General features: G+C 40.0%; 3 protein-coding genes across 3 annotated transcripts; 2 read left to right on the top strand and 1 right to left on the bottom strand.

Annotated features, from left to right (window-relative positions):
• Window positions 1–10,092: 10,092 nt before the first annotated feature.
• Window positions 10,093–10,860, top strand: HER10_EVM0012822 (uncharacterized protein; the record flags this gene model as incomplete). The annotated part of the gene is made up of 2 exons (XM_035482204.1): window positions 10,093–10,138; window positions 10,181–10,860. 2 exons carry the CDS (start codon window positions 10,093–10,095, stop codon window positions 10,858–10,860), a joined length of 726 nt encoding a protein of 241 aa, XP_035333555.1.
• A 469-nt stretch (window positions 10,861–11,329) lies between these two features.
• HER10_EVM0003111 (uncharacterized protein) lies at window positions 11,330–11,932 on the bottom strand (the record flags this gene model as incomplete). The annotated part of the gene is made up of 2 exons (XM_035472797.1): window positions 11,330–11,653; window positions 11,726–11,932. The coding sequence occupies 2 exons, from the start codon at window positions 11,930–11,932 to the stop codon at window positions 11,330–11,332; spliced, it is 531 nt and encodes a 176-aa protein (XP_035332363.1).
• A 1,262-nt stretch (window positions 11,933–13,194) lies between these two features.
• Window positions 13,195–14,854, top strand: HER10_EVM0012725 (major facilitator superfamily transporter; the record flags this gene model as incomplete). Its single annotated transcript, XM_035482113.1, has 4 exons — window positions 13,195–13,371; window positions 13,480–13,614; window positions 13,674–13,817; window positions 13,877–14,854. 4 exons carry the CDS (start codon window positions 13,195–13,197, stop codon window positions 14,852–14,854), a joined length of 1,434 nt encoding a protein of 477 aa, XP_035333544.1.
• Window positions 14,855–15,076: the final 222 nt, after the last annotated feature.

The following is a 15,076-nucleotide window of genomic DNA, read 5'->3' on the forward strand; positions in this document are numbered from 1 at the left end:
TTAGAACCTTTATAGTTAAGGGCCGCCTCTAACCTTTATAACTAACTATTATAGCTAATTATTATAGCTAACCTCTGCTATTAACCTTTCTAACTAGTACTGCTATATAAGTATATTACTTAGCTTATTATTAATAAATAGTTAAAAGGGTAGTTTATTTATCCCGAATTAAATAGCGGTTTCGTATTAAAATTATTATATTATATTAAGTGCGTATTTAGGGTATATTATGCGTATTATATAGTTAAAAAGTATACCGTATTATATAATTTTTTTAAAAGCGTAATCCTGTTAAGGTCGATTTTTATGCCTATAAAGCTAGAAAAAACTACTATATACTTAGCTTTTTTTACGTAATATATAGTAGTCTTTTTAGTTTTATAAGCGTAAAAGATTAATTTTAATAAGATTATATTTTTAAAAATAATTACATAATATATATAATATACCCTAAGTACGCGCTTAATATAATATTATAATTTTAATATAAAAACTACTATTTAATTTAGGATAAATAAGCTACTCTTTTTAGTTACTTATTAATAATAAGCTAAGTAAAATACTTATATAGTAGCGCTGGTTAAAAAGGTTAATAGTAGAGGTCGGCTATAAAAGTCGAAAGCGGCCTTTTAATAAAAAAGTTAATTACCCTTAACTACAGAGGTTCTAAACTTTAATAATAACGTAAACTAATACGTAAAATATAATATAGTCCTAGCGGATTACTCCATTAGGGAAAGTATTAGTTTATAAAAATAATAAACTTTTATAATTATATTATAAGAAATAGTTAAATTATAAGCTTTTTAATTATTATATAGTTTTAATTTAGGATTTATATAATTATTATATAAGTAGGCTATAATACGTATTTTAAAGAATATTAAATTTAAATATAAATTCAAAAAGAAAATAAGAGAACCTATATTAATATAGTAATTTTTTTATTTTTATAGCAAGGTACTATTTCTTTTAAACTAATTACGAAGCTAAATAGCAATATTAATATAGGCAACGCTAGTATATTAATTTTTAATATTAATATATTAACTTTTATAAATATTATTAATTAAACTATTTATTAACTTATTATATTTTTTATTTTTAATATAATTATAACGGTATTATATTATAACTTAATATATATAACTAAGACTAGGGCCTATTTTTAAGCTTATAATAGCTATAATACGCTATATATATATATAAGGATATTAATATAAGAGTTATTTTAATAAAATAAAACCTATAAATAAGTTATGTAATAATAAAAGAATTAATAAATAATAAGTAGTTTATAAATAGAATTAATAAAATAAAAGCGGTCTACCCTTATAAAACTAATATTATAATATCGGTCTTAATTATAAAAACGATTTAAATAATATATAGGATTTATATATAGTATAGACTTAAGCTGGGTTTAAAAATAGACTTTTATAGCTTTTTTAATAATTAACTTAATATTAAATTTTATAATTATTTTTAATTATTTTATTGAGAAACTTTTTAATAAGATTATAATTAATTACTAAAGCTTTATTTATTTTATAATTTATAAATATAGTTTTAAAAGCTATTTATAACTAAAAAGCTATTTATAACTACGATGTTATTTATATAATTATTATAGCTTTAACTTTGCTAATATACTTATTATAACTAACTAGCCGTAATATAGTGCTAGTTAAAAAGTCGATAATAAAAGTTAGTTATAATAATTAATTATAAAAATTAGAAGCGGCCTTAGTTATTAAGGCTCTAAACTTTAATAATAACTTAGAGGTTTTTTTTTAAAAAAGAGTTAAAAAGATTAATATTTAGCTACTAAGAGCTCGTAAAAATTCTTTCAATCTTTATTACTTTTAGTATTATATAAAGCTATATTTATATTAAATAAATTTATTAATTAAACTTATTAAACGAACTTATTAATATATAATTAATACTTAATAAGCTAGGACTTTAAAACGCCCTTATTAAGTCCTCTACTCTAAAGCTTAATAAACTAAGCCCCTTGATAACTTAACTATTATAACCAAAATAAATATACTTAAAAATAATATAATACTTTTTAATAATACGGAATTTAATTAAATAATAATATAAATATTATAAATAGCCGTATTAATATAAATACTAAAGTTTAATATATCAAAATTTATTTAAAAACTATATTTTATAAAATTAGAAATTCTTTTAAAACGAGCTATATTATAAACATAAAAGAATATATAAAGTATTCTATGATTTCTAATAAAAGAAAATATATAATATAAGATCTAATTATTTATATAAACTAATATTAAAAAGCTTTATATATATTAAAAGAAATATAGCTCGCTCTTTAAATAACTTAAATTTAAAAATTATATTAAAAAGTTAAAAGCTATTTTAGTTAATAATTAAGTATAAAACATAATATACTTAGCTTTTTTATAAGTAATATATAATATAGCCCTAGCGGATTACTTTATTAAAAGAACGAAATTTATATATAATATAAATTTAAGCTAAGGTTAAAAATAGACTTTTATAGTTTTTTAATAATTAATTAATATTAAACTTTATAATTATTTTTAATTATTTTTATTAATAACTCTTTTAATAAATAATAAAACTATAATTAATTACTAATGCCTTACTAATTTTATATCTTATAATTATAGTTTTAAAAAGCTATTTATAATTATAATATTATTTATTTAATATTTATAATCTTAACTTTTATTAATATACTTATTATAACTAGCTAATTATAATAAAAGTAGACCTTAGTTTAATTATATTTTATTAAGTTATAATAACTTTTATATTTATAAAACTTAAAAGAAAAAGACTACTATATATTTAGTTTATATTAATTAGAATTAAAGCTTAAAAAGATAAGTAATTATAAAATATTAAATATTTAAATACTTAACTAAATAAAACTTAGCTTCGAAGCTATAACTAAAGTTTAATTAGTATTTTTATAAAACCGAGTTAAAAAAAGAGTTTTAATAATAGTTTTATAAAAACGATATATTTAAATTTATTAACTATAATAAACTTGCTTTTTTTTTAAATATAGTATTTAGTTATATCTTCATAATAAGATTTAAAAGCTTTTAATAAATAATTACATTTTTAATTTAATTTCAATTTTTATTAAATACTTAAGCAGCTTTTAATATAGATATATAATATTAAAAATACTTCTACTTCTAATAAATTCAAATAATATCATAAATAGTTTTTTTAAATTATTATAATAGCTATAGCTATAAAGAAGATACGGGCTAAAATAGTAAAAAAAGAGAATAAAAGTAAAAGCCTTAGTAATCTAGACACTAGCAGGAAAAGTAAAATACTATACTCATAACAAATCTCTTAATAAGAGTAAGCATAACAGTTAGCTAACGTCATTACGCAGCAATATCTCACGGATTTCTCTAAAACAGGACTTTCTCAACGGCGCAATTCCCAGCTTTATTCATATAGCTTCATTCCATTTACTCTTCCTATAGCTAAACGCCCAATTTCTTAGAAAGTCAGTGTTTATACAAAATACTCATTAAGGGTTCCTTTACAATCAGCAAAGTATACTCATACTAAGATACCTCTACCACCTCCAATAAGACAACTTCGACCGTTACGTCCCCTAATACAAGCCCAAAATACGGCTGCCCGACATAAAAACGTCGAAGAGCTATCGCAGAAGAAGCCTCGGTCAGTACTAGCTACTTACAATGCATACCGTAGGCATAAGTCGAAGGTATAATAGCTCTATACTTCTAATCATCATAGCATAGGCATAAAAAAAGGCTCGCTCAAATTCAAAGCAGTATACTAGAGAAAGGCCAGTCTGCGGCGTCTGCGTTCTTCAACGCAGCTTTTACAAATATACCACGCGACCTAAGGAATCTCAGCAACAAACTACGGATCGAAAACACCATAAAGTACAAAATCGAGCGACTATTCACCAAAAAGTTCTTACTTTACTAAGGGACCTACCCGAAGCCGCTACTAAGGATGTTTTCCAAAAAATCAGGTCTAGGACAGACGTCACCACCATCGTAAATCATATCCAGACTAGGCATTTAATACTCCAGATAGCTATTACGCCTAAGACTCGGCTACGATATAATTTTCCCTACCAGACAGAGATGCCAGAAAGATTAATACAGAACAATCCTTATTTAAATTCGTTCATCTACGAAGCGGCGTCATTATACTCGGCTCACGGATCTACGAAATCTTTAGGTACCACCGGCAGTAAATCGCAAGAAGTCCAGAGCATCTATATCAAACCGTTCCATACAGCACAAATAGTCGAGCCACGACTATCAGATACCAAGATATCGTAGTAAACCACAGTATACAGCGATAACTCACTAATACGAGACCTTCTAAAGGCCTAGTTCAGATATAAGTTTCAATTCTCGGCTACATTTCAAAAAGACCTATTCCTCGAAAACTTAGTAACACAAAAGCAAGATTTTTACTCTTCGTTACTTATCAATATAATCCTTACCTATGCTTATGTATAATACCTACACCTTTATAATCAACACATCTAATAAGCCACAGGTCTACTATCCACAATTCTCAAACCGGGTTAAGTATTAGAATCCTAATACACTTATATACCGCTTTCTAACAAAAGCCAAACGTCTTTAGGAGCTACAAACCTCCGAAGCACGAATTACCACTATACAAGCTAGCATTCTATTTAGCGTCTTCCACAATTTATATAGTTTAGACAAGATCGGCCAGCCGTACAGAGTTCACAGCGTCGTCTTAGCACAAAAGCTTCGCCTACTTTCAAAAAACTCATATAGAAACAATAACCCGAAACAGAAGGGTTAGGCATTCACCGCTTAGGCTTTATACAACTAGGAAACGTAAGTATAACGACCCGAAGTCCTCTATAAGCTTCTAAATATTTTAAGCTAGTTTCATTCTCCTTCATAATACCGCCTTCTATACAAGAGCCTCCAGATTAGCCGCTACCTAACCCTATAAAAAACGGCGGCTAGTACGCCGAAATCTAGCTCAAGTACCCACTCGTACCAAACCTTCAACCAACTCACTTTAGCCACATCTTACGAGCAAAGAGCGAATTTCGAGTAATCATAAATCAGTACTACAACGCAGCATTTTCTTCAAATAGTACTATTAATCTCAATAAAGCTAGAAGGCTTCATAAACAACTAAAAAGTTAGTATAGTAGGTTACCAGAGCCACTTCAACCTAAAACGATTACACTCCCTAGTCATTTTCAACTACAGTAAGTATATACGTCCCTAACCTACTAAATTCCAAAAAGAATAATACTAATTAATAATTTATATTCGTAGTATATACTACTATCATTTACTACTCATGATATACGAACCTTTACTTACCGTAGATAGGGACCCCGATATCGCCTTACAACACATTATTACCAATAGAAAGAAATATCTTAAAACCCTAATCCGTCTTTATTACCTCCAGCATAATTACGAAGCCATAGACCTGTTCCTGGTCATTCCTCTCATACTCATAAGATACAACTATATCAACGCAATTTTAAAAGAAAAATCTAAATATCAAATTAAAACCCTGCAGTCTACGCTCATCCTAGTTACGAAGGGGTTACATTATCAGCGTCGTAATCATTACTTAGCAGAGGCACTATTTCGAGTCTTAAGGGGACGGATGCGCCCACAAGAGGTAGCCCTTCTAAGAAATTCGATAACTTTTAACAACAACCGAGAGGAAGAAAAGCACGGCATAGTACAAGCCGTGCGCAGTCGATAGCCAGTCGCTATTATTAGCAAACAAGAGGATATAAATAATCACATCTTAACACATCTTATTAAGACCTACGGGTCATACGCAGAGGAGAACGCCCGGTAATAGGTACCGGACGTGGGTTAAGCTACAATTTCATTTCACTAAGCATCCAAGTAAAAGCTCGATTGTACCTTAGTTGGCTGCTGAACCTCCTCACCACAACATATTACCGCCTATATATTCCCATCGCCTTAATCCATACAAGCAAAATACCCTCGCGGCTAAATTTACTTAGTATACGCTATAATCCATACGCAACTATTAATATATAATCCAGTATATATGATCCTAATATTCAAACTATTTACACCTTCAGTAAATAGGACTTTCCCACGGCACCTATTCGGTCGGATCAGGGCTAAAGCATGCATATAGACAAGTCGAGAGGTAAGTAAGCAAGTAGCAGACACAAACAGGGGTAATACAAACAAAGAAAGAGGCAGGGATAGTATAAAAAAGTCTAAGAGGGCACCATATCCAAATCAATTTCTCTTACTCCTAATAATATACCAGGGAGCTTAAAAAAACCGACTAGGTACATAATTTCTTCCATCAGAAAACATAAAAAAGTGCTTTACGCAAGTCTTCCGTTCGCCTTCGTAGGTCCCCTACATTAGAGGCTAGTATAAAACCACTTATCTCTATAATCTGTTTATAGATAATAAAGTCTTTTAGAGCTTTCTTTATTTCCTCCAGTGCCTCCAGACAAGTCAATTACTTCTATTTCTAATTAAAAAACATTCCTCAAAGCTCCAAAATTCCGCACGAATAAAATCGCATATTAATATCGTCGAGCTACGGATAAAAGGGCCCAGCAGAGTTTCTCTACGAAGCTCCAACATCCTTAGCAAAGAAGAGAGTAATATTATACTACATATTAAAACTAGTACGGGGCTTTTCTCCCGTTCGTAAAATCCTTAAATAAGTAAACGACTAAGTATAGTAGCTAAGAATTACCTTATAAGCAAAACCTACCAATAAAATCACAATTAGTTTCGTCCGTTTATAATTAGATAGTCACACTAGCTACTATAAAGAAGTGCGCTAAGTAGCTTATGGGTAGATAAAAATAGGCTTAGAAACTTAAGGCTCAGTTAACGAGCTCTCAATAACCAAAAAAGCGGTTTACTACCCCAACAGATAAAAAGTACGGCCCCAATCTGCATAGCTAGGGACGGTAATAGTTAAGAAAATACTAGCAAATAGATACATTTTGCTAACGCAAATACACAAGTAAGCACTGCACTCTAGAGATACGTCGCATTCACAGCGGTAAGTTCAAACAAAGGGCCTCAGAGATTTCTCTCTGCCCTCTAAAAGACTCCGTTAGCCTAAGGAATAGGAATCCTTATTATCGATAGGGACAATCAGAGAAACAAAAAGGAAAGGGGGAAAAGAGAAAAGGGACCCATAGGTAGAACTTATACATAGTAGTATACAAGCTTTACCAATCACTAATCATTATCTTCTCTCGAACACGGAGGCTACGCCCGTCCCGCTAGGCACTTATCACTAGTTAAGTTTCATTCTCGATATTTCTCAACCTATCAGAACGTTCGAACTAAGACTGCATTTTACCTACCGGCAATCCATTCTATCTCCTTGCGCTGTTTTCCAGCGCATTACCATTAAAACTAAGCCTCATTTACCTCACTCAATAAAGCGAGTACGTACCGGCCTATAACATCCGGCTTAAGTACGGTTAGCCAGTTACGTGCTATTTATCTATCAAATATATAAGGGGGCCTTAGTTACAGCTTTACAATCAAGTCACCTGGGCTCATTCCCATTCCCTCAACAGTTCCTCATAGGTCTCAGTAGCCTATTCCCCTATAAGTTTAGAAGTGCATCCGTCTCTTTCTCAGCCTAGTGTAGTCACTAACTATCTCCAGTTTCATCCATCGTACAGTCATCCAACATTCCCAGTACCGATTTCTATCTCATCAGTTAATCCAGTGTAGTCGTAAGAGCCCCCAGTATTACGTCGCCAAAGCATTAGAAATTTGCGGTCACTTGCGCAAATACCATTACTAAGCAAGCTATTCCTAAAGGGGTCCATTTTTATCCTATAAGCGAATTTCCGTGCGTTTACCCAGAACGGGGTATCAATCCAGCTGGGCAACAGACAATAGCTTCGTCGGACGACCCCTGCCTGCCAGATATAGCTAATATTACCGCTATATGCATATTCGTACCACTATATCCCGCACCTACTGGCCGGATCTGCTTAGTCTCCCCTAGTAGTAACCTCCAATGCCACCAATAGATTGGGCAGAACGACCAAGTAGCCGAAACAACGTATAACGAACAAGAAGCATTCAAATTTAAACATTCTTCGCATTCAGAGTTTAACGCGCAGAGTCTAGAGTCTTCACACATTAGAATGGGCGAAACTCATATAACTACTACGTGGGCTTTCCAAGCGAACAACTAGCCGGCTTTTCAACAGGAAAACCTTCAACAGCCGCTGCCATCCCTTAAAAACAGAGACAGGGCCTCGCTTTATCTCGATGCATAACCACAGCCCAAATCCCATCCTCGAGTCGAGACATAGTCAAAACAGATAGCAAAGACGAGGACGAGGACGAGTACCAACATAAAGGCTCGCACCGCTTCTAAGGTCCGCCAACAAGGCCCCGAGAGTAAAACGATGCGAGTTAGAGGTATCGTCGAGCTCGAATTTAGACGATAAAAAGACGATAGCAATAAATTTCAACAGCAAAGACAAGGATGAGCGCGAGGAGCCGGGCAAGCAGGGCAACAGCTCACGTCTAGGACCCAAAAAAGCTTACGGTGTCAAGAACAGGGCAGCTACAAATCGATCTCGGGGGAAGGCGAAACAGTATGAGCAACACCTTGCAGCGAAAGAGGACGAAGTAATAAAAGAGAGGATATAACTCGGTGCGCGCCTGAAAGCGCTCATGGGCAGAGGCTAGACGACTCCGAAATGGGGTTGTAGAATCGTGGTGTTGAAACAATCAGCGACGTAGCATCAGGATATGTATTGCTTTTGTTTCGCCTACTATCCTATCTTTCCTTTTCCACCTTCCGTGTCAGCCCTATTGCCCGCGACTGAGTGTTGCAGCCAGTCAGCTAACTATGTTTCTTAGATTTCATTTATATCTATTAATATGTTCGTGAAAGACCCCCTATAGAAGATATGTCGCCTTTCTTCACTTCTTTACTGCCATTTCATGACTTCCTGTCCGCCAATGGCAAGCACGTGGTCGTACACCCGCAGGTGGGACATTGGTCAGCTGGTGACGTGGCGGCTATTGGGGGAACCGAAGGGGAAACCGAAGGAGCCATCTAAAATGCTTCCGTATTCAGTACAGCAATATGGTTTACTTCGTCTTTTTCTTATATAACACGCAGTCTACAGGGTGGCTTCATCGGATCGCTCCGTCGAGAGTGCGAAACATTTTATATCAGGAAGCCAAGGCTGGCCCGACCGCCGGTTCCTGATCCTGGTACCCACCAGTCCCCTCACTTCTATTCCGGCAGACAAGCGGCATTAGAGCCGGTGCCAAGCCAGGCCCATCGTATCCACACAGTCTTGTCGACGGGTTCAGGGTTTCTACACCCGGATGTAATCAGTCTCTTGTGATTGGCGGGTTCTGTCAAACAACATCCCTCGAAATTCGTCAGAGAGTACGTACATATGTAAAGGCCGTTGATCATGCAATCTCATTTGCTTGTGCACTTTCCATGCGGATTCAGGCAAGAGTCACCCGCACCGAAGCTATCTAACCTATCTCACGCAGAGATATCGTGTTGGGGTTCGAGTCACCAGGGCTGAGTGGCTCCCGACAGTGACGGCCAAGCTATTCTTGAGACTGCGGAACGGGCTTTATTAAACACGAGTACAGTGGTAAGTGGCTGGGGTCATCGACTATAAGGAAATGGGGTCGTCGAAGATCGAGCCCTTCCGGCCTCTCGCGCCGTGCCAACAAGGCAAATGAACAGACTTTCTAGATGTGGTTGTGACATAGTCATTGTCAGTACCTGCGGAGGCGAAAACTTCCGCAATTGACATTAGAAACCATAATTAGTGGACCGCAAGCACGCCCTTTCAAACACATGTCCTATTACGTTTCGGCAGGAACTAAAGGAAATACACGGAAGCGCCCGGCCCTATAAAGCCGGTAGACCGACATAAACCGCCGTCACTGGATCAACTTCAGCGCCATCAATTTCAACCCATCATTATCAACGAACAACAACGCCATTTAGCCAAATTTCTGTGCCTGTTTCCTTGTCTTCGACACCATGCAACTTCGGAAAGATCACGTGGAGAACAGCATCCGCGTCCTTCGTTAACTCATCAAGGACTATCCCCTCGGCGCACTCACAACAGCCATACCGTCAGCCGATCACCCATTCATCCAGTCTAGCCATATCCCCTGGGTATTGGATGTTGAAGATGACTCTGAAACCGAGCTCGGTGTCCTAAGAGGTCATATGGCGCGCGCAAATCCTCAGTGCAAGGCGATGGTCGAGTCACTAGCAGCAGAAAACCGGACAGGGACCGGAAACGTTCTCGATCAGGAGGTGCTGGTCCTCTTCACCGCGCCCGCCCACTCCTATGTGACGCCGAAATTCTACGTCGAGACGAAGCCAACAACGGCCAAAGTCGTGCCGACCTGGAACTACGCCGCGGTACAGGCGTATGGCCGCGCCAAGATCTTTTACGAGTCCAAGGCCGAGGAGACGTCGAGTTTCCTGAACAAGCAGCTCCACGATCTCTCACAACTGGGAGAGCAGTCAATCATGGGATACACTGGTCAAGACGGCCGTCCTGGGCCGTGGCAAATCTCGGATGCCCCGCAACGGTACATTGATCTGTCTAAAATGGCTATCATTGGCATCGAGATCACCATCGACAGGCTGCAGGGCAAATTCAAGATGAGCCAGGAGTTGGGCGAGGGTGATCGCCAAGGTGTTGTCGAGGGATTCAAGGCGTTGAAATCGGACTTGGGCAACCAGATTTCAGACCTGGTAAAGGAGCGCGGCGAGTTGAAGCAGAAATCTAAATAATAAAACTCACCAAAGATTTTGTCCCTGAAATGTTGTATCTTACCGATAGGTGACTCCAGTCAAGCCATTCCCCCGCGTATATGGCGTAAATCCGGGGTTCAACGTTGATGGGCCGCAAGCGCACGTAGCCGGCCCGGTGCTGAGCTAGGGGCTGGCATGTACTATATGTAGGTACAGCTTCAAGCGACCAATGCAAGGGCCTAAATTACATATCGAACCACGTCAAGACGAACTATTGGCTTTGTAGAAGTACCAACACCGGACCGGCACTCAGCTCTAAGTGGAGTACCCGTCCACTCATCATGATACTCTTTACCAACGAAGTCTAGGAGACATACTAACTGCTCGATGATGTCTCAAAGAGCTAGCCTCGATAACCGGGCTTTTTGGCTGAGAGAGAAAACAATGATGACTCGGTGTTATTAAGAAAATCAGCAACGAGGTAGATTTAACAGGCGCGTCGCAATCATCAACACCCCCTTCCCGCACTTCCATGAATCTCTCGCCACTTGCTACAACCACCCGCGGCATCCACCGCAGCTCCGCCATTTTTAACAATGTCTGTAGTCCATCCAAGCGAGCCCCGAACCACCATCACATCTCCACTATGAGCAAATAATGACTTCTCGTCGGGCTCAATGACCTGTTTGTAGTAAGGGTCCGCGTAAGCGGACAAGAACTGCTCGATGCTCGATATGGTGAAGTCGGCTGCTCCGTCGTATTGTAAGATGTACTCGTCCGGCAGCCTCAGAGCTTTTTGAAGGGTCGTGCGGTTTGCCTCGGTGGTGTGGTACTGTGGAATTCATCTCTGTGAGTTCCAAAGGCTCTACGTCTGAGGATTGGGTAATGATATCACGTCACTTACCTGAGTGTACCGATTGACGCCGTACTGGAGAGCCCATGGCACGACGAGGGGGCCATGAGTGTTCGTCCAGTGATCGTGGAACTCTTGCTCCGTCATCCCGGCCTTTCGGGTGAAGAAAGTGATGATGCGCGCAGATTCTTCCGCTAGAGCTGGAACGAGAAGAGTGAGAAGGGCACCAAGGCCGCACGTCGTTGACGTGAACTTCATCGTGTACGCTGGCTGGAAAAATATGTGTAAAGATAGGACCTGGGGTCTCGAATTGAAGCTGCAACCATCGTAATGTAACGACTTTCCTTTTCTTTTATACTCTTCGAGAACCTAGAGTTCAAGAGAAGACCCAAACTTCATTTTCAATGGGTCTTGGCCTTCCGCTGAGGATCGGGGGTTACAATTACCGTCAAAGTGGTCTGGCATCGCCGACTCCGTCTCGTTCCTCGGGCAAGCCGGAGCACATATCTCGACAAAGAGAAATAGCTGCGATACTTTGAAGGTGATCCGTGATGCTCGATAACTTCGGCATGAACGAGCGGATCTTGAAAACCACCGACTACGATATCGAACCGTTGATTTGTTGGGTTTGAGGCCCTGGTCATTTGCGGCAGGGCGCGTACGATGAACCCTGTCCGTTGGCACACGAGTTTGAAGCAGGCTACAGCATTTTGCCATTCCACTAAATCAATTGTACTTTGCGTTTGGCTTGCTCTTTATTTCTTAAGGTTTGAATTACTGCTTCGTGCTGCCTTCTGGCGAAAAAGAATTTCATGGAAGACTGAAGTTGATATCGTCCGACTTCGGTGCGGATTTTTACTGGCAATCGGCAAAGATACAAACGTCAAACCTCGTAGCCGAGATCGTAGAGCCTGTAAGTCGTGCAAATTGCTCCGAGGCCGCTAGTTCTCTTCTGTGTCGCTCGACGGGCTATTTTTTCCTGTAAATGCTCAACATGGCGGCCCAATTGGAAGGATCCCCTGAAGTCCGACCAGTCCCGTTCTCCTCATGCTCTTTGCGCGGGGAGGTGATACCGAGAAGGGATCGGCACCGTAGCCAACCGATACTCGTGGAACAACTCACTCACATGCGTTATCGGTGCGAATCAAGCTTCACCTCATGCAACTGGCCGTCTTTGGTATGCCGCTTCTCGGTCTCGCATGCGGGGGAACGGTTGGGGGGAACTCGGGTGTTTATACGCGCGGGATAGGCCGAGGAGGGGTCGAGAAAACGCAACATGCGGCTCGACGGAAAAAGGTTGACGACATGGACTTTATTTGGGATGAAACTAAAGCTTGTAATTGCCAACACCTACAACATTCTCACATACCGTCAATGAAGACATACAAGTACGAGATTCTCGAGATTCTATATGTGCGTTTATGACTTGAACCGCCTGCAGCTACTTCAATCTAGTAAGAGGCTTTCAGATTGCCTCACAAGAATTGTACTCAAGACTTCAACGCTCGCCTCGTAACATGATGGCAGAAGTGACGAAATCGAGCGACGTCAAAGGTCTGAATAAAAATGGCTCACTCAACGACGAGGAAACTGGCGGATCGCACTCAGAGGCACCCCTCGAGGTCCACGCAGACGAAGACATCGTAGCGCGGATGAACAACCTTGATCCACCCGTGACGCCAGAGGAGGAGAGACGCGTACGGAGAAAAATTGATATGCGACTGCCTCCCTTCCTGCTCATTCTTTACATGTTCACCTGGCTGGACCGTGGGGCACTGGGGAACGCGGCGCTAATGGGCATCAAGGAAGATCTTGGGTTCACGAGCAGAGACTTCTCTCTCGCAGTGAGCATGTTCTTTGTCGGGACGGCGATTTCTGACCTGTTCACGAATATTGGGATGAGGTATGTCCGGCCTTCGGTGTACCTTGCTACGGCTATGGTAAGTCTAGTTCTCAAGATGATAATCAATACAAGGAAGAAAGCTCACTGATTTCATAGATCATCTGGGGTATCTTTGCGACGCTGCAAGCTGTTGCCGGCGGTCCTAGCGGGATGTTCGCCATCCGGTTCTTCCTCGGCATCTTTGAGGCGGCCTTCATCTCCGGAGCGCCATACCTGACGACAGTCCTCTATCCCAGAGCCGTAAGTCTCTCCTCCATATGCTCTTCGTCCTCTCAACGTCTGACGTAACATCACCAAAGGAATGGGGCCGCCGCATAAGCGTCTACCTCTCAGCAACCCCCCTCGCAGGCGCCTTCGGCGGCTGGGTAGCCTACGGCGTCTCCAACATCTCCAACCCGCTCATAAAGCATTGGCAAGCCCTCTTCGTTATTGAGGGGCTCGTAACCATCCTCTTCGGCGTGGCCTGCATCTGGGTTCTGCCCGACCGCCCGCACAACACGCGCTGGCTCACCCCGCGCGAGCGCGACGTCGCCACCTGGCGGATGATGCGCGATGGCAACCGCACGCACGGCAAAGTCCACTGGCGCACGACGGCGGCGCAGCTGACGGGAGATTGGCGGCTGTGGTTGAATATCGCGATTTACATGGGCCAGGTGCTGCAGACGTACACGATTGCGACTTTTACGCCGATTATTGTGGCAACTTTTGGGTATGATAACGTCAAGGCGCAGTTGATGACGGCGCCGCCTTATTGTGTTGCGTTTGTCATGGTATTCGTGGTCGGGTGGGCGAGTGATCGGGTGAAGTCATGTTCGGGGTTGTTGGTAGGGTGTTCTGTTGTTGCTGCTGTTGGGGATTTGTTGCTTGCTGTGTTGCCGCATACGGCTGCGAGCGCGAGGTATGGCGCGACGTTTTTGATCTTGTCTGGGATTTTGTCTGGCGTTACGTTGAGCGTTGGCAACATCACGAGTAATTGCTGCGGCGACATCAAGAAGGGGATCGCGACGGGGTTGTTCCAGTCTTTTGGGAGTACGATGGGCATAGCGACGGGATATCTCTTCCCCTCGACGGATGGACCTAGCTATAAGAAAGGGTTCTGGACGTTGTTTGCGGCTACGTGTTGGACTGGTGTTGGAGCTGCTTTCGTGACGGTGATGAATATCAGGGAAAATAGGAGGCGAGATCGGGAGTTTGGGAAGCCCCCCCAGGATGTCGTGATTGATTATGACGAGGATGGCCAGATGGAGAATCATCCATATTGGAGATTCTACAATTAGGCTCTTGTCAATTGATAAAGATTAGAGACATCTGACTAGAAGCCTTACCACAGGCTCAAGGCGCTCATCAAGTGAGGCAATGGAGTTGACATAGATGTATGTCTTGATAAAGCTATATCTCGTAAGACGTGGAGTTCTTCTAGCGGCAGCTGCCCACTTCAGAGCCCATAGACTTATAGCCAACTCAAACGAGATCTGAGGATGCCCAATAGACTCACTCAT

The sequence above is a fragment of the Colletotrichum scovillei genome (assembly GCF_011075155.1).
Source record: "Colletotrichum scovillei strain TJNH1 chromosome Unknown Contig00006, whole genome shotgun sequence".
In the NCBI taxonomy this organism is placed as follows: Eukaryota; Fungi; Ascomycota; class Sordariomycetes; order Glomerellales; family Glomerellaceae; genus Colletotrichum; species Colletotrichum scovillei.